A 19,439-nucleotide genomic window follows, 5' to 3' on the forward strand; every position below is an offset into this window, starting at 1 on the left:
TTCCCAATGCGCTCTAAGTCCTCGTGGTCGCATAGTGATTCGCCTCAGTCCAGGTGGCGGAGGATGAATCCCAGTTGCCTCCGCGTCTGAGACAGTCAACTCGCGCATCTTATCACGTGGCTTGTTGAGCACGTTGCCACGGAGATATAGCGCGTGTGGAGGCTTCACGCCATCCACCGCAGCAACCACTCTCAATTCACCATGCGCCCCACCGAGAACAAATCACATTATAGCGACCACGAGGAGATTACCCCATGTGACTCTACCCTCCCTAGCAACCGGGCCAATTTGGTTGCTTAGGAGACCTGGCTGGAGTCACAATCTTTCATGGTGAAAGTTATTGTTTTAAAGAAAAAAGTTTTTATAATCCATCATCAGAATGTTTACACTGCAAGAATTATGCTTCTATCGAGTGAGAAAAAGTATTAACCTGTTAGCATAGTAGCCTGATTTTCACAATACAATGAAATTCTGACTGATAAATGCTTTACAAATGCTGTTTCATGTTGTTTTAATGAACTTCAAAGTTTAACTACTAATTTGCCATTTAGTTGATGCTTTCAAAGTGACAGTACAATTATAACATCTGGAGTAATCTAGAAGTGTTCCTACGGTCATGGAAAACCTAGAAATATCTAGGTTTGAACCTACAACCTTTTGATTACCAGCCTTTAACCATTGGGCTAGACCACCACTCCCCTTTGTATGCAATGTATGCATTGTGTTGTCTTCTCTATTCTACAGGAGTTCAGTAAGGAGGTGGAAACTCGCTCTAGTCTGAAGACCTCAGTGCTAAATGAAGGTAACCAGCTGCTCAGACTGAAAAAGATGGACACTGCGTCTCTGAGGTCTGAACTCGCCCGCTTGGACTCACAGTGGGCCGAACTGCTCGCCCACATTCCTGTGGTACATGAGAAACTCCACCAGGTACTGACCAGCATGCTGCCTGCTCTAAGATAATAGGATTAGTGTTTTTTTTCTGTCTGGTTGTTCTAAGTCTACTGTCTTTTAAAGATTATCAAAAAACAAAACCGACACTATTAACTTTCTTAATAAATGTCCTCAGTCTTATTGTGTCTCCTACATTATTTCCCTCTGAAATTTCAGTTTCACTTGGAAATACATTATATTTTGGAGTTAAATGTGATGCAAGGAATATATATTTTTTTGTGCTTTAGTCTCAGATGGATAAGCTGGCATCTTGTCATGCTATCGCTGAGCTTGTGAACTGGATTTCACTGATGGAGAGAGTCATAGAGGAGGATGAAGAAAATCTCAAAGGTGCTGTTGGGTCAAAGGTCATCCAAGAGTACCTGCAGCGTTACAAGGTGAAAATGTAATCTTATTGTTAAAAGTCTGGCTTCATGAGACTAATTGTGCTGACAGTTTTTCTCTCTTTTGCATGACTTCCTCTTCTTCCCGTGCAGGGCTTCAGAGTGGACGTGAACTGTAAGCAGCTCACTGTGGACTTTGTGAATCAGTCAGTGCTGCAGATCAGTGGTCAGGATGTGGAGAGCAAGCGCAATGACAAGACGGATTTCGCAGAGAAACTAGGGGCCATGAACTGCCGCTGGCAGATACTGCAGACACACATCACAGAGAGGGTGAGACTTCAGATGGAACTGATGTTGTAGGGGTGGTTCACACTGAAAACGTTTTTGCATCATCTTTGACCATTGCGCTGTGTCTCCTTCTCGCTTAGGAGCGCCGTGTTTTTTAGATGCGGTGTCAAGCTAAAAATAAATATTGGGTAAAACGCGTCTCGAAGCCAATGTTGAGTATGTTACTCAAAAAAGTAATCCACTACAAATTACTTATTATTTCTGTGACAACAGTAATCAAATTACTTAACATTACTCTACAGTAATCAATATACTAATTACATTACTTTTAAGGAGGACTGGGTAACAAAATCAATTTTCCAATGCATCGTGTTCTTCGTTTGAACGATTTCAAGACTGATGTTCTACTTTATGTGGCAACCCTCTATAATTCAAGTAAATCACTTGCATGTGCAACCAAATTCCACGCTATGCGACTAAGAATGCCTGTAATTAGCCATTGGCTTTAGATTTCAGTCACCAGTGATAAGAGTTGTATACTGGTGACGTTATTAGCACTGAGATTCTTTCACTGTGTTAAGAGTAAAAGTTTGGTTTAACTCGTTCTGTGTGTCTAAAGACTATATTCACGCAATCCATTTGTCACCGAATGATGTCACTTTTAATACCATTTTGTTCTTTACAGTTAGTTGTTGCAAAATATAATTCTAATCATGTTCATTGGCTGATGCCGGTAGTCTTAAAGAGACAGTACCATTATAGCACGTGTTCTACATATCAATATAAATACTTGTAAATAGTTAAAATTATGCTAGTTAACAATAAACATGTAACAAAAATTATATATGCAATGTAATATATGCAATTTCAATACATAAATTGATGGAATAGACTGAATTACCAATATGATGAATTGTAGGGATAAATTATAATTTGTTAATTTAATATTTTCGAAATGTACCTAGAAAGGTCCCTTTATAATTAAGAGCATTAGCTGATAGAGAATTTATTTGCATATGTAGGCAAAATGGACATTGTAACACGAAATAAACCCATATGAATCAAAATCAAATCAAGTCGGAATTGAATCGAAAGCTAGTGAATCAGAAACGGGAAATCTGTACCAAAAACCAGCCCTACTTTTAAATTACTTCTAAAACACTTTTCACAGAAAAGTTTTTGTTTTCCACTCAAACAATTCTAAATAATGTCTGTAGTTCATCCTTGTAGTTCAGGTCATACACTCAGCATCATGCACCCCTTACAATGACTTGTTAGGGGTGCACGCCCTTCAGCTCTCATAGAAACGCACATATGAACATAATTCATGTTTGAAATGTTTTCTACATAATAATAGTTTAGAGATGTGTGTAACCCAAGTAATGTACTTAGTAATTAATTTATTTAAAGTCAGTTACTGCAATATTAATTTCAAATGTAATGTGTTACATTACCTTTTGACTAAAATGAATTAGATTACCGATTACAGTAACTAATTAGTTTGTAATCAGAATACACCCAACTCTACTTGCCTCACCTGCGTTCTGCATTGTATTCATTACGCTGCTTTTAGATGTTTTTAGCGGAGTTTAACAGTTCAGTCGGAACGGCCCTTACTTAGTGTTAGTCGTACATTTTACAGTTCTTGTTTTGAAATCCATCATACTTTTTCTTCACACTTTGCTTCAATTATTTCCCTTCCAACCGCTTAAATGTTTGATGATTCAGGTGCAATATCTGGAGGGCTTGCTGACGTCTTGGGTGGAATATGAAGGTAAAGTTCAGAGTCTTCAGGCATGGCTGAGTGCTCAGGAGGACAGGCTCAAGAGGAAACACAGGATTGAGAACTTATCTTCAGTGCAGAATGCCCTCAAAGACTGCCAGGTCTGACGGTCCTCTCCAATACTTATTTAATATGACCTCCATGAGGTGGCCTCCACCTTTACATATTTTGTCTTCCTATCTTTATCTCATATAAAACTTCAGGACATGGACGAGATGATAAAGGAGAAGGAGAGGGAGTTGGAGAGAGTGGAGGAACAAGCCTGTGCTCTCGTTCAAAACAAGACAGACGAGGCCTGTGCTGTTGTCATGGAAACTCTCCGAGCCCTCAATAACACATGGGCCAACCTAGACCACCTGGTACTTACTTGTTTAATTTGACTATATAAAGAGGCTATATTCTACACTTTTAAGCATTTAATCTTCCCTGAAGTCCACTTATAATGTTATTCAAGGTTTCTTGCATCAAGTGGGTCATAATGTTGTTTTACTTGCCCATTTTCCACCCTCTCTCTGACCCTAAGAATTAAACAGGTGCGGATGGTGTTCACACTGTCATTCATAAGGCCAAGCTACTGAATACTGAATAGGCTTTAATATTTAAATGTGGGCGGTCATATCTTAATGAGCTCATGGTTGTGACATCATAACCATGACTTCTGATTGAGCTGTTATTGCAGGATAGTTTCCATAAATAGTCTGGGTAGGCTGGGGAAGGAGCTTTGTTTTATGAATTTTAGAGTATGTCTACATATATAGAGTATGTCTGTATATAATTTAACAACTGTATATATTAAAGTGTTCAACTAAAACATTAAAGTATTCAAATACACCTCCTCTGTGATGAAGATTTTGATATTTTTCCTCAGGCTTAAAGTTAAAATTGTCGGGGGACTGAGTAGCTCAGCAAATAAAGACACTGACTAACACGCCTGGAGTTGCAAGTTCGAATCCAGGGCGTGCTGAGTGACAACAGTCAGTCTTCCTAAGCAACCAATTGGCCCGGTTGCTAGGGTGGGTGGAGTCACCTTGGGTTAACCTCCTCGTGGTCGCTATAATGTGGTTCGCTCTTGGTGGGGTGCGTGGTGAGTTGTGCGTGGATGCCGCGGAGAATTGTGTGAAGCCTCCATACAAGCTAGGTCTCCACGATAACGTGCTCAACAAGCCACATGATAAGATGCGTGGATTGTCTCAGACGCGGAGGCAACTGAGATTCGTCCTCCGCCACCCAGATTGAGGCGAGTCACTACACCACCACGAGGAATTAGAGCGCATTGGGAATTGGGCATTCTATATCCAAAAATCAAAAAAAAAAAAAAGAAAAGTAAAAAATGTCATGTGGTATAACCGTCTGGAGACAGAAAAAAAATCAAAGCCTCCTTAAAAGCTGAAATTCTTAAAAAAAGAAGTTGCAGTGCAGAATAATATTTTATTATTATTTCTTTTCATATTTATTTATTTATTTTAGTTTTTTTTAATACTATAAAAAAAATGTACATTTTTTTTAAACCAACATGGACACAAAAATTACATTTCCACGAACTTGACATGTTTGTTTTTGACTAGTTAAAAAAAAAAAGATGTTTCCTTTTATCATCTTATACAACCTTATTTGTTAATGACCCACACACTATATGGTTTATGTGTTTACCTCTGGGTTTCTATATGTAAAATGTGTACATGTTTGTGTTGTCATTAGATCGGGCAGCTGAAGATCAGTCTGAAGTCAGTGCAGGACAAATGGAGTCAGTATAAACAAGCGTCTGAAGAGATCAACAGCCACCTAACAGAGGGACGATACTCTGTGTCCCGCTATCGTCTGCTCACGGGATCTCTGGAGGCAGCACGATTACAGGTGGAGAGTCTACAGGTAAAAACAGGAAAAACTTCTGTGCCTGTTCATCAATCATGCTGGAAATGATGCAGCTGCTGTGGAAATCCAGTAAATGGTCTGTGTTTGTCTTCTGACAATCTGTAGAATCTGCAAGAGGAGCTTGAAAAGCAGGAGAGCAGTTTGAGAAAGTTTGGTGCCGTTACACATCAGCTCCTGGAGGAATGCCAACCTTCTGTGTCTGACTCACTCAATAACACACTCAAAGACATCAACGCCAGGTGAGTGTGACACTGCTTAAGGAATAGTTCACCCAAAATGAAAATTCGGTCATCGTTTATTCTCCCTCATGTTGTTCCAAACCCATATGACTTTCTTTCTTCCATGCAACACAAGAAAAGATGTTAGGCAGAATCTTAGCTTTAGTCACTATTCAGTTCACTATTCATCTGCTTTGCAAAACATCTCAGTTTGTGTTAAACAGACAAAAGAAAGTTTAATATGACACAAACCTTCTCCATTTATAAAACGAAATAAGAAAAAGTACCAAAAAGCACCATGGTAATACCATGTTTTTGGACATGTTCCATGGCAGTGCCATTGTATTCTTAGAATTACCAAAGAGTAATTTGTATAAACCATGTTATTTGAATATGCTAATCATTCAGTACATTGTTATATATAAAAGTACCATGCTATTACCATAACTGTACCATATTACCACCAGAATACTTTTTTAAGGGAAAATGTACTATAGTATACTGTATATGGTTGTGTTCTAGCCAGTGCTGAGTAAGTTACTCAAAAAAAGTTATCCAGTACAAATGACTTATTACATTGCAAAAATTGTTATCAGATTACTTTACTGATTACTTTATGGGAAAGTAGTCACATTACAATTACTTTTAAGTTTATTTCTAAAACACTACACAAAAAGGTTCAGCTGCCACAGAAACACGAACAGATGTGCATATGAACATAATTCATGTTGTAAATGTATTCTAAAGAAATAATATTATTTATAATAAATATATGTATATAATATAATATATGTAACCCAAGTTGTGTACTTAAAAGTACTTAATTGAAAGTCAGTAACTGTAATCTGATAGCAAGTATTTAAATTGTAATGTGTTAAACTACTTTTTGACTTTAAAAGTAACTGGATTACAGTTACTTATCACTTTGCATTTGGAATAAATGCAACACTGGTTCTAACTCAGTCTAAAGACTGCAAATAAATCACTCATCACTTTCATCAGATTCTCTAACATGTTTTATACTTTATTGAATTCTGAAACTTCTAAACAACAAATTCCCAAGTGTCTTCTTTCAAAAGAGTTATGTTCAAAGGGTTAATGAACTGCAACCATTTTAGTTTGCAAAGCTATTTTTGTTCAAATGGTTATTGGTGAGAAGATACTTAAAGGAAAAGTGAGAATTCTCTCATGATTTACTCACCCTCATGTTATCCCAGATATGTCTGACTTTCTGTCTTCTGCAGAACACAAATGAAGATTTTTAAAAGTATATCTCAGCTCTGCAGGTTCATACAATGCAAGTGATTGGTAAACCAAAACTTTAAGCCTCCAAAAAAGCACATAAAAGTAATCAATAAGACTCAAGTTGTGTAATCCATGTCTTCTGAAGCGATCCAGTCGGTTCTGGGTGAAAGCAGACCTAAATTTAACGCCTTTTTCGCTATAAATCTTGACATCAGCAGTCTCCTTGGCGATCATGATTTCAAGCTTGATTACAATTCCTAGCACCATCTAGCGCTCTTCGTGTGCATCAAGCATTAGGAAGTGAAATCGAGCTTGAAATCAAGATCATGCCTAGAGACCGCAATGAAACATGAGTTATAGTTTGGTCTGTTCTCACCCAAAATCGATTGGATCGCTTAAGAAGACGTGGATTTAAACACTGGAGTCTTATGGATTACTTTTATGCTGCTTTTTTGTGCTTTTTGGAGCTTCAAAGTTTTGTCCACCATTCACTTGCATTGTATGGACCTACAGAGCTGAAATATTCTTCTAAAAATCTTCATTTGTGTTCTGTAGAAAGAAAGTCATACACATCTGGGATGGCATGAGGGTGAATAAATGATGAGAAAATGTACATTTTTGGGTGAACTATTCCTTTAAAGCTGTAATTGTGTCTTTTTTATGGCCTTTAGGTGGAACAGTCTGCAGGAGGAGATTGTGGAGCGTCTAAAGAGCAGTAAGGCTCTCCTCCAGCTCTGGCAGGGTTATAAAGATCTTTATGGACAAAGTGAGTCCAGCGTACAGAGCTCAGAGGAGAGAGCAAACCAGCTTCTGAAGACAGCTAGTCACAAAGACATTACAGAGGAAGAGGTGTCCACATGGATCCAAGACTGTGCTGTGAGTGAAACTGATTTTGTCTGTTTGCTTAAATGCATGTATGTGAATATGTTTGTAATATTAATATATAGTTTATAATAATGAATTCTTGTCCTTTGTTCTATCAGGAGTTGTTGCGGTCTCAGGGTCCAGTCCAGGCATCTCTACAAGTCTTATTGGAGTTGGGAGAGCAGCTCAAACAGCAGGTTGACACGTCAGCCGTGGCCTCCATCCAGTCTGACCACCTGTCACTCACTCAACGCCTCAACACTGTCAAGCAGAGCCTGAGCAGACAGCAGGTGGCGCTGCAGGTGAGGAAAGATGATCTGTCATTTCTGTGCCATTTAAGATAGTTTTAGCGTCAGGAACTGAGGGTTTTTTCTTCACTCAGGCTGGCGTTCGGGACTATGAGACCTTTAACGAGCAGTTGGACTCTCGGTTCCGCTGGATTGTGGAAGCTGAGGAGGTCCTCAGAAGCCAAGATCCAAACAGTTCCTCTGACCAGTCACTAATCCAAGACCGTATGGAGGAACTCAAGGTAGACAGGCCACTTTTACACATGAAACCTGCTAGATTGCCGTAAAATTGCCAGATAAACTATTTTAAAGCTAAAGGTACAATATCTGTTATTCCTGAAAATGTTTTATACCAATGGCTACCTTTAACACAAGAAACCACCAAAATGTTGTTTAAACTCCTGGATGTCATTTCCAGGAAATTATGCATGGTTGCTTATGGCTCATATACTGTATGCTGATATCTATGATATGCTACAATTTTATGATATTAAATGACATGTATGACATTGTATAATTAATAGGGCTGTCAATCGATTAAAATTGTAATAAATAATAAGAATAAATTACACGATGTGCTGATTAATTAATCGAATTAATCGCAATGACGCAATGATATCAATACTTACTGAGAAAGGCCCCCAAATAAAGATAATTTAGTATATAATAAATAAAATAATTACAAAGATAACATATTTATAGTAAATATTATAAGTCAGACAATTGAAAAACATGACATAATTTACATATACTGTATTGTGGCAACACGCAAGCATTTAGACAATATAAAAAGTGGCTTTAAAAATCAAAATATCATTTATTTTATTTCCATATCATTGAACATAACCCTATTATTATTTCCCAAGTAGCCACAGTTAGCCCGGCTGATGTATTGGTTTACTTTTGCTGTGATCTTCATAACCAATCAAATATTTTGAGACCAGTTTAAGGCGTTTCAATTTTGTTTATCTTTATTTTTGCAGAAACAGATGCTGAAGTTTAGCAGTATGGCTCCTGATCTGGAGAGACTGAATGAACTGGGTTACAGACTTCCTCTTAATGACTCTGAGATCAAACGTATGCAGAACCTCAACAGATGCTGGTCCAACACCTCAGCTCAAACCACAGAGAGATTCAGGTACTCTGAATGAAGAGAGAATGCATGATCATTGAATACTTCATTCTAATTATCCAGTTTACTCTCAACACTGTTTGGTTCTTTGCAGTCTTTGTTTTAATCTGAAATTAGACGTTCTTTGTATCAGTTTGCGTTCCTAACAATGTGAAATTTCTCTCCTCAGTAAACTCCAGGCCCTTCTACTCCAACAACAGACATTTCTGGAGAAGTGTGAGACGTGGATGGAGTTCCTGGAGCAGACGGAGGAGAAACTGACCGTGGAGATATCTGGAAACTTGCAGAGTCTGATGGAGCAGCAGAGAGCTCATGAGGTGAGCTGTGTGTACTGAGACGTACCATACAAGAGTGAATCAGGTGTCAATCAAGAGTTGATAAATTAGTCCAGCAACCAATATATGATTAGTGAGTAAATAGTCTCAGCTTCAGACAGCATGCCCATGGAAATTTCACAGACCATCCAGTGCATATTACGCACAAAATTGTCCCTCTCAAAATCTCTTGCAGACTCCAATCAGATCATAGATTTTATCAGTCCGCCAAGAAATAAAGTAATGTAGGTATGGGGCTTCTGAAGTGAACACTTATGAGGTAGGATTTGAGTTTGTTAGGTTTGTGACAAAATGGAAGTGTTAAAAGATTTGAAGAATTTTGTTTGAGAAGCATAACATTGAGCACACCTATATATACACTTATATATACACATTGCTTAGAATTAACCACCCCTAAATGTCACAAACTGTGGTTGTTTATTAGGGTGTAACGATTCACTAGTTTTCTTGGTGCATCGATTACTAAAAATTAGTGCTGTCATTCGATTTAAATTTTAATAGTGATTAATCACATAAAGTTTTGTAGTTTGAGTGTTTGAAAAGTGTTGAAATTTGACACAAAATATACTTATTTTCCTGTTAAAATGCATTTATTTCCATCTAAGGAAAGAAAAGAAAACAATATGTAACAATATAAGGCTTTATTAACATTTTTTAAGCAAAGACTTCCACAGTATAAAGATAGAAATGCACTAAAATAGCATAAATTCAAGAAACATTAAACGTTTCCCAAAGACTATGTGAGAGTTTGACTAATTGAAAGAACTAGTCTCCCCATAGGTTGCATTTTCATTGCAATGGGCATTATATCTCTTAAACTCTCATCCTCCACTATCCGCTTTCCTTCATCATGAATCATGAAGCAGCAGACATTTCTGGATGATTTGCGTAAGGGTGTCAATGCCAGAGTCAAGCGCCGCTTTGAACTCCACATGAAAAGCACTTGCTTACAAAAATGTCTTATTCTGAGTTTTGGTGATAGTTAAGGCTTGACGTGCTTCTGTGGTAATTAAAATGCGCCATAAATAGACTGAAAAATACTTGTTCCATCTGGGCTTGTTTTGTACATCAGTGTTAAGACATCCTTTCTCCATCATTTTATCACTGACATGGTAGCGCTGTTGTGTGTGTGTTGTGAAGTGTGCGTCAGTGTAATGACTCAGAGTGGACACATTACAAAGATTCCACTCTTCCAACAAGTGTTTATGCTGTATTAACGGTAAATGCATTAATTGCGATTAAGAAAAATTAACTTGTTAAACTTTAATCGCATGCGTTAATGTGTTTATTCTGACAGCTCTACTGAAAAAGCATCGATTACTAAAAATTGAATGGACTGCAATTAGGCAAAACAGTATACAATATTTTGAAATGTATAAATATTAAATTAGTTACATGGTTCTCTAACGCACCTTGGAGCGTGCACCCTCGCAGTGCTCTTGTCTTGACTCAAATGCGCTCAAAACATTGTACAGCCGTTGCGTGGCCACTACTGAACTAAAATGCTTTCATTTCAGGGAAAATGAGCCATTACTCTCTATGAGATAAAATGGTGCTATTTAACTGCTATCATTGTTTAGTTGGGGACTTGGCCTGCACAAAGTACTTAAGTTGAAGTAATCTAGTTGATATTGCTTTTCTTTTTTCTTTATTTGCATATGAGGCCTTTTGGGAAATGAATGTAGTCAGATGATGTTACTTTAATGTTGTAATATTTTGATTCGTTTATTCATTCAGGGTTCCCACGGTCATGTAAAACTTGGAAATATCTGGGAATTTTAAAATTGTGTTTTCCAGGCCAGGAAAAATCATGCAAATGAATACAATCTTAAAAAATAATGGAATTTTTATAGTGTGATTATGGAATATGGAATACTTTCCTAGTTATGCTCGGCTCTAAAATATTTTATCAGCACAATGCACTTTTTGTTGTTTTCCAAGTAGCCTGTATGAACATATACTGTATTTAATGTGTTTGTCTTTCTTTTTCTTGCCTAAGACACATTAGGGGAAGTATTTAAAGAATTCTATAAATGCAAAAAAAAAAAAAAAAAGTTTTGAATCGAATTGAAAACCTATGGCTACGTTCACACCGTAGCTGAATGTGGCCCAAATCTGATTTTTTCACTCTCATGTGAATCTGTTAATTGGATAACCATGTAAACAGCCAAAAGCGCTTTGAATCTGACATTTTCAAATCTGATCTGGAATGTGGAACCCATTCCAGTGACTTCGTCACTTGCGTGCTTTATTAACCGCATAATATGCCTGTTATGGTTTAAAACTTTTAAGTGAAAGTAATATCTTTTCTAGTTAATGCATTCAGTTCTTTTTAAGACAAGAAAAGAAAATGATAGGCTTCAACAGTAGGGTTCAGTGGTTCGTTTGAATTTCACATAGTAAAAATGTGCATGAAAAGATGCAGAGGTAACACGGCTCGTGCAGAAAACAGTTTCTATATTTCCTTCGGTTTTCATGATATTACATTCTTGAGCTTCAGTGGTAATTAAATTCCACCATATGACTGCAAATGACTTTATTTAAAATTACTTCATCCATCTGGTCTTCCATCACTTGCTGATATTTTATTAGATTACGTGTTCTATTCGGGTTAAAAAAAACTGCTAAAACAATTTTATAAAGTTAATTTATTATACATATTAAAATAACGAACATGTCTGAGTTTGTTATACGCATGTTCAGGGAGTGTTATACGCATGCGGGTCAGTTAACGGGCGTCAGCTGTTCAGACTAGTGTCTGATGTAGACTACATTTAAAATGTGTGAGCAACCTTAAAAAAAAATCCGATTTGGGCCACAGTCAGCTGCGGTGTGAATGTTAGCCTATGAATCGTGAATCGATTCGATTTGCTTTCAACCCAAAACCCAAAGATTCACACCCCTATTGGTCACTTTACATGTCACAACCACTTCCTGTCTAAGTGGGTGGTTCTTGACCAGAATAGGCTGCAAAGTGGACCAGACTTTATGCTGAATGTACCAAAAGTGTGGCTGTGTGAGACTACACAGCTGTGTGTGTTTGTGAGTTTAATGTTTAAGTGTCTGCTCTGTTGTAGTTGTTTCAGGCAGAGATGTTCAGCAGACAGCAGATTCTTCACTCTATCATCAGTGATGGACAGCGCATGCTGGAGCAAGGACAGGTGGATGACAGGTGAGTGATATGGTCATCGAGAAGAATTTGATTAGCAGAATTTAAAACGCATAACCATAATATATGAACAGATTTAAAAGTCATTCTCTCAAAGTGAAGAAATGGCCAACACTTGTCTTAAAACATGTTCTGTTCCATAATGTTGTCCTTTCTGTAATTCCAGAGATGAGTTTAAGCTGAAGTTGGCTCTTCTCAGTAACCAGTGGCAGGGTGTGGTGAGACGTGCTCAGCAGCGGAGAGGAATCATCGACAGTCTCCTCCGTCAGTGGCAGCGCTACAGGGAGATGGTAGAGAAGCTCCGGAAGTGGTTGGTGGAAGTGTCCCATCAGGTCGAGACCCGGCAGGCGGGCGCACCTGTACCCCTGCAGCAGGCACGGGCCATGCTGGACGCTGTTCAGGTAATGAGTAGGGATGCACGATATATCAGCTGCCGGTATATTATTGGCCGATAACCGAGAAAATCTAAATATTATTATCGCGCCGATAATGGAATTACCGCCGATATTTTCGTAGATAATTTGTTACTGTTTATTTACTTGCGGCTTAGATTATCTGACTGCCTGCTGAATCTTTCCTTCAGGTAGGGGCTCGGGCAGCCTCATAGACAGTGTGCGTGCGCGCACACAATGTGTCTGTGTGAGTGAGAGCCAACCTCATGTCGCTCTGTGAGGGTTATTTCAACATCTCTGCACCTTGTTACGTTGTTTTGGAGCTGGTTTTAGTCATCTGCTGCAAGCAACGACATGCCATTTCCCACATTCTGTTTGTTTCATGAGGCAATAAACGAAAACGTAGCAAAAGCATGTATGTATGTTACTTGGGGGCAATCATTTATGCTTATTACTTCATGAAACATAAACAGAATGTCAGAAATAGCACATTGTTACTTATAGAACAGCACTGTAATTAAAACAAGTCCAAACAAAACCTAAAAGGATACATTTATCTTTGAATAATTCTCACAGAGTGACTCGAGATGGATAAAAACACTAGTCTATGGGTAAAACGAATGTGCTTTGTTGTATTTTATGACTATTTTACTTTTCTAACGTTATGACTCATGACTTTTCGATCTGTATCATGTTTTTACCTATTCCTATTATGATTGTTGTGTTCACATTTCATAAGTTATACAGTGGAACTGTCACAGATGAGTGCTGTAACAAGCGTCAGTGAATGAGACGCGCATAAGTATAATGCCACACAAACTACCACTGTACTCGCAGTCTGACTGCTAGAATAAATATTACATCATGTATATAGAGATTAGGGTTTGTATTGTGTGTTTTGTTGTTTAATGTTCATTACATGCTGTTTATCGCCTCATTTTGGTTTAATGTGTTATTACATCTGTTAGAAGATCTGTTTGCACATCATCAGGATTACCGTAACGACTCATTAAATGCGTACCATACAATTTATGCAACTGTATTATCATTTATAATTTACACCGATCAGCCACAACATTAAAAACACCTGCCTAATATTGTGTAGGTCCCCTTCGTGCCACCAAAACAGTGCTAACCCGCATCTCAGAATAGCATTCTGAGATATTTTCTTCTCACCACAATTGTACAGAGCGGTTATCTGAGTTACCGTAGACTTTGTCAGTTCGAACCAGTCTGGCCATTCTCTGTTGACCTCTCTCATCAACAAGGCATTTCCGTCCACAGAACTGCCGCTCACTGGATGTTTTTTGTTTTTGGCACCATTCTGAGTAAATTCTAGAGACTGTTGTGTGTGAAAATCCCAGGAGATCAGCAGTTACAGAAATACTCAAACCAGCCCATCTGGCACCAACAATCATGCCATGTGATTATCTAATCAGCCAATCGTGTGGCAGCAGTGCAGTGCATAAAATCATGCATATACAGGTCAGGAACTTCAGTTAATGTTCACATCAACCATCAGAATGGGGAAAATGTGATCTCAGTGATTTTGATCGTGGTGTGATTGTTGGCGCTGTTTTGGCGGCACAAGGGGGACCTACTCATTAGGCAGATGGTTTTAATGTTGTGGCTGATCGGTGTATATATTCAAGTCAGCATACATCTGCAATATAGGCACATTTATGGTTCATGTTACATCCATCAAACCTTAAATAGCAGCAAGTCCAAATTCCAAGCTTTTAAATTACATATTTTTCAAATGAGAAGATTTTAATGAATTAGCTAGCAGTTCCAGGTTAAAGGATTAAAAATAAAAAAAATCTTTTTTTTAAATATCAGTTATCGGTATCAGCCACAGTCAGCTGTGAATTATCAGTTATTGTTATCTGCCCAGAAATTCCATATTGGTGCATCCCTAGTAATGAGTATGAACTTTCCTGAATGTATAATATATGTAATCATTACATCAGTTCAGTGATTATTGTGACAAGTGATAACACCAAAAATATCAGCATACAAAAATGACAATTTCTTCAGAAAGACCACATAGTTATATGTGGTTATATGTATTTACTATTTTTCATAACAAAGGCTATGTATGGAATAGCATACTACCATACTACTCTTACTATTTTTGCAGCATGCAACATTTCTGTCTGTACTGTTCACTTTGAAAAATGTATTGTTGCGTACTGTTTCACATACAGTATATACAATCCTTTTGTACATAGTAAGCAGTATACAGTATATGCTGTGCTGTATGCTACAGGTAGTATTCTGTTCTGAACATAGTCAGCATGAGTGAGACCACAAACACAAACTATAATTTTTTTTTCCTGAATTTTAGACCGATTTAACCAAACAAATGAGATCTGTCTGACAGCCCAATTGCTTTGGATGAGAGCTTGTGGAAACTTGAAGTATCTACTAATATTTACTATTATATTTTCTTGATAAAGGCTATGTTTGGAATAACATACTAATACCATGCTACTCTTACTATTTCTGCTGTATATGCACATATGCAAAGAAGAAGCAGCAGCAGCCTTTTATTTTCTGTAACACATTATACATTTGCACATATACAGTGAAATTATTTTTTTTGCATATCCCAGCTAAGCTGGGGTCAGAGTGCAGGGTCAGCCATGATATGGCACCCCTGGAGCAGGTAGTGTCAAGGGCCTTGCTCAAGGGCCCAACAGTGGCATATTGGCAGTGCTGGGGCTTAAACCCCCAACCTTCTAGTTAGTAACCCAGAGCCTTAACCGCTGAACCACCACTGCTCCAAAGTTCCTGTCTGTACTATGCAAATTGCATACTGTTTCACATGCTATATTTATATGATATTTTTAAATAAACAGCTGTATATGACATATACTATGCAGTATGCTAGTATTCCCTTCCAAACAGTGCCAGAATGCATACTTTGTATTAAAAAGGAGTGACACCAGAAACACCATAAAAAGTGACAATATGAAGTTTTCAGAAATGTAGATGGATTTAACAAATTATGAAAAAGCTATCAGACCCACCAAGTGCTTTTAAAGAAATAGTATACCCTAAAATGAAAATTCTCTCATCATTTACTCACCCTACTGCCATCCCAGATGTGTCCGACTTTCTTTCTTCTGCACAACACAAATGAAGATGTTTAGAAGAATATCTCAGCTCTGTGTGTCCATGCAATGCAAGTGAATGGGATCCAAAATTTTAAGCTCTAAAAAGCACATAAAGGCAACATAAAAGTAATCCATAAGATTCCAATGGTTTAATTCATGTCTTCTGAAGTGATCTAATCGATTTTGGATGTGAACAGACCAAAAACTCCTTGTTCACTATAAATCTTGACACCAGCAGTCTCCTTGGCGATCATGATTTCAAGCTCGATTACACTTCCTAGCGCTCTGCGCATGCGTCAAGCACTAGGAAGTGTAATCGAACTTGAAATCATAATCGTGCCTAGAGACTGTAATAATAAGATGTACAGTGAAAAATAAGTTTTTTGTTTTATTTTTTGTTCTCAACCAAAACCAACTGGATTGCTTCTGAAAGCATTTATTAAACCACTGGAGTCGTATGGATAACTTTAATGCTGCCATTACAGTATGTGCTTTTCGGAGCTTCAAAGTTTTGGCCACCATTCACTTGCATTGTATGGACCTACAGAGCTGAGATATTCTTCTAAAAATCTTCATTTGTGTTTTGCAGAAGAAAGAAAGTCGAACACATCTGGGATGGCATGAGGGTGAGTAAATGATGAGAGAATTTTAATTTTTGGCTGAACTAAGTTTTTTGCCATTTGGTTATATTTCATGAATGTAATTAGCGTCTCCTGCTGACTCTCTGTTGTTCCTGCAGCTGCGAGAGAAGGTTCTGCAGAGGCAGCAGGGCAGTTACATCCTGACAGTGGAGGCCGGGAGACAGCTGCTTCTGTCTGCAGACTCACGAGCTGAAGCGGCGCTACAGGAGGAGCTGCTGAACATACAGGAGCGCTGGAGAAACGCTAACATTCGACTGGAGGAGCAGAAGAAAGAGCTGGCCGTGCTGCTCAGGGTACAGTCTTGTATTCCACAGTGCCACCTGCTGATATCATGTGTATTCTGTATTACATGAGTGTAGAGTTGGGAAGGTCGGATCATTTTAGCTGTTAGAATTTAATTTATATCAATGGGGTTGCTTTTAGCTGAAGTATGTAGTTTAAATACTGTCACCCTAATTATGATCCCAAAAGATTCTTCCATAATTTTTTTTTTTTTTAAAGGAATATTCCAGGTTCAATAAAAGTTAAGCTCAATCGACAGCATTTGTAGCATAATGTTGATTACCACAAAAAATAATTTCGACTCGTCCCTCCTTTTCTTTAAAAAATGCAAAAATCGAGATTACAGTGAGGCACTTGCAATGGAAGTGAATGGGGCCAATTTTTGGAGGGTTTAAAGGCAGAAATGTGCAGCTTATAATTTTATAAAAGCACTAACATTAATTCTTCTGTTAAAACTCATGTATTATTTGAGCTGTAAAGTTGTATAAACCATCATTTTTACAGTCATTTTAGGGTTTTAGGGTTTGTTGACATTACTTTGTCATGGCAACGAAGTTGTAAAATTTGCTATAACTTTACACAGAAAAGGTAAGTACGTGATTTTATCACATCAAAATCATGTTTACAAACTATACTTTTGAAACAGGGAGTATTTTCATGTTTACGGTTGGCCCCATTCATTTCCATTGTAATTGCCTCACTAGAACCCAGACTTTTTCTTTTTTTTTTTCTCCCCAATTTAGAATGCCCAATTCCCAATGCGCTCTAAGTCCTCGTGGTGGTGTAGTGACTCGCCTCAATCTGGGTGGCAGAGGACGAATCTCAGTTGCTTCTGCGTCTGAGACCGTCAATCCGCGTATCTTACCACGTGACTTGTTGAGCGCGTTACCGTGGAGACCTAGCGTGTGTGGAGGCTTCACGCTATTCTCCGCGGCATCCACGCACAACTCACCACCCGCCCTACCGAGAGCGAGAACCACATTATAGTCACCACGAGGAGGTTACCCCATGTGACTCTACCCTCCCTAGCAACCGGGCCAGTTTCGTTGCTTAGGAGACCTGGCTGGAGTCACTCAACACGCCCTGGATTCAAACTCGCGACTCCATGGGTGGTAGTCAGCGTCAATACTCGCTGAGCTACCCAGGCCCCCCGACTTTTGCTTTTTTTAAAGAATACATTTTAAAGTTTAAATTTTTGTGGTAATCAGTATTATGCTACAAATACTGTTGATTGACCTTAACTTTTGAACCCAGAATATTATTTTAAAGGCCTGTTTTAAGAAAATATTATGTCAAATATAACATGGCATATATAGGTTTCAACATAGCACTCGATTTGTATATTTATTGCAATACAATTCTCCCTCTCTTACAGTCCAGACTTACAAATGCTTTATAGATCAACTAAATAACTAGAACTTTGCATGAAATTGCCTTTGTTCATTGCCAGAATATGTTGTATGTAAACAGAGCGTACACTAATGGATTCAAACTGTGTGTTCAGGATTGGGAGAGATGTGAGAAAGGCATTGGGGGATCTCTGGAGAAACTGAGAGCGTTTAAACGACAACTCTCCCAGCCGCTTCCAGATCGTCACGAGGAGCTGCAGTCTGAACAAATGCGCTGCAAGGTATTTGTTTATTATTAAAGGCATTATACTGTGTGTTTTCCCTAACACTGAAACTGAACAACAATTAAAAATGAAAAACTATAAATCTTTTGCATGCATTTCAGTGTGCTGTTGTATCAGACTAACCATTTCTCTGGGATTTGCAATGCATTTAAATTCAGTGATGTGTAGTTTTATCTATCTGGATTTGATTGGAGTGTGAAAAGCTGTAGTTAAATCAACATGTGTTCACGTATCAATCAGGCAAAATAAGACATGTACATATTGCATTTGTTGGCATTATCATGGATTTAGAAAAAAACAAAAGCTTCTAAATGTCTGTTCCCTGCAGGATCTGGAGAGCATGTTTGATGGCTGGAAGGAGGATCTGACTCACCTGACGGTGTTGAGAGAATCTCTGTCCAGCTACATCAGTCCTGAAGATCTGTGTGTGTTACAAGAGCGCATTGAACTTCTACACCGCCAATGGGAGGAGATCTGTCACCAGGTACAGAGAAAAACACCTGTCGTATATGGGACACAAGAACAGACATTTAGCTTGTAGAGTTCTGTATCACAAATCCCATATGACAAGACCAAAATGTCCTTATCGGGAGACATCTGTTGAGTTTGTGTTGCCAGTAGGCGATGCTGTTTTACCATATATTCCTGGATTTTTGGTGCAGGCATTGGCTGTGTTTTGAAACCAAAACAGCATTTCTGAGCATCATATGTGTGTTTGAGCTTTCAAATAATGGTCAGAAAAGTGGTCTAAGTAGCTCAATGGATTTTGAAATATAGCAATAGATTTTTTTGTAATTAAATATAGGGAAACCGAGTGTAAATTTGATTTGCAGAAAAAATGCTGAATATATTACTTTTTGGTGTTTTCAAGTAGACAGTTTTGCAAAGCACCATGTATTTAACTA

The 19,439-nt window shown here is 38.1% G+C and overlaps 1 protein-coding gene across 9 annotated transcripts in view; it reads left to right on the top strand.

Annotated features, from left to right (window-relative positions):
- The window catches only part of LOC127454806 (nesprin-1-like), a 186,190-nt gene that overhangs the window by 141,448 nt on the left and 25,303 nt on the right, over positions 1 to 19,439 (top strand). For all 9 annotated transcript variants that reach the window (XM_051722237.1, XM_051722230.1, XM_051722233.1 and 6 more), the window contains 17 exons: positions 745 to 927; positions 1,179 to 1,328; positions 1,428 to 1,604; positions 3,291 to 3,446; positions 3,549 to 3,704; positions 5,044 to 5,214; positions 5,323 to 5,456; positions 7,352 to 7,556; positions 7,664 to 7,846; positions 7,927 to 8,073; positions 8,815 to 8,969; positions 9,133 to 9,280; positions 12,376 to 12,470; positions 12,634 to 12,868; positions 16,718 to 16,912; positions 18,406 to 18,531; positions 18,863 to 19,018. In XM_051722237.1, coding sequence (XP_051578197.1) covers positions 745 to 927; positions 1,179 to 1,328; positions 1,428 to 1,604; positions 3,291 to 3,446; positions 3,549 to 3,704; positions 5,044 to 5,214; positions 5,323 to 5,456; positions 7,352 to 7,556; positions 7,664 to 7,846; positions 7,927 to 8,073; positions 8,815 to 8,969; positions 9,133 to 9,280; positions 12,376 to 12,470; positions 12,634 to 12,868; positions 16,718 to 16,912; positions 18,406 to 18,531; positions 18,863 to 19,018 — 2,772 coding nt within the window. The remainder of the gene's footprint in view (positions 1 to 744; positions 928 to 1,178; positions 1,329 to 1,427; positions 1,605 to 3,290; positions 3,447 to 3,548; positions 3,705 to 5,043; positions 5,215 to 5,322; positions 5,457 to 7,351; positions 7,557 to 7,663; positions 7,847 to 7,926; positions 8,074 to 8,814; positions 8,970 to 9,132; positions 9,281 to 12,375; positions 12,471 to 12,633; positions 12,869 to 16,717; positions 16,913 to 18,405; positions 18,532 to 18,862; positions 19,019 to 19,439) is intronic.

Source organism: Myxocyprinus asiaticus, chromosome 17 (genome assembly GCF_019703515.2).
Source record: "Myxocyprinus asiaticus isolate MX2 ecotype Aquarium Trade chromosome 17, UBuf_Myxa_2, whole genome shotgun sequence".
In the NCBI taxonomy this organism is placed as follows: Eukaryota; Metazoa; Chordata; class Actinopteri; order Cypriniformes; family Catostomidae; genus Myxocyprinus; species Myxocyprinus asiaticus.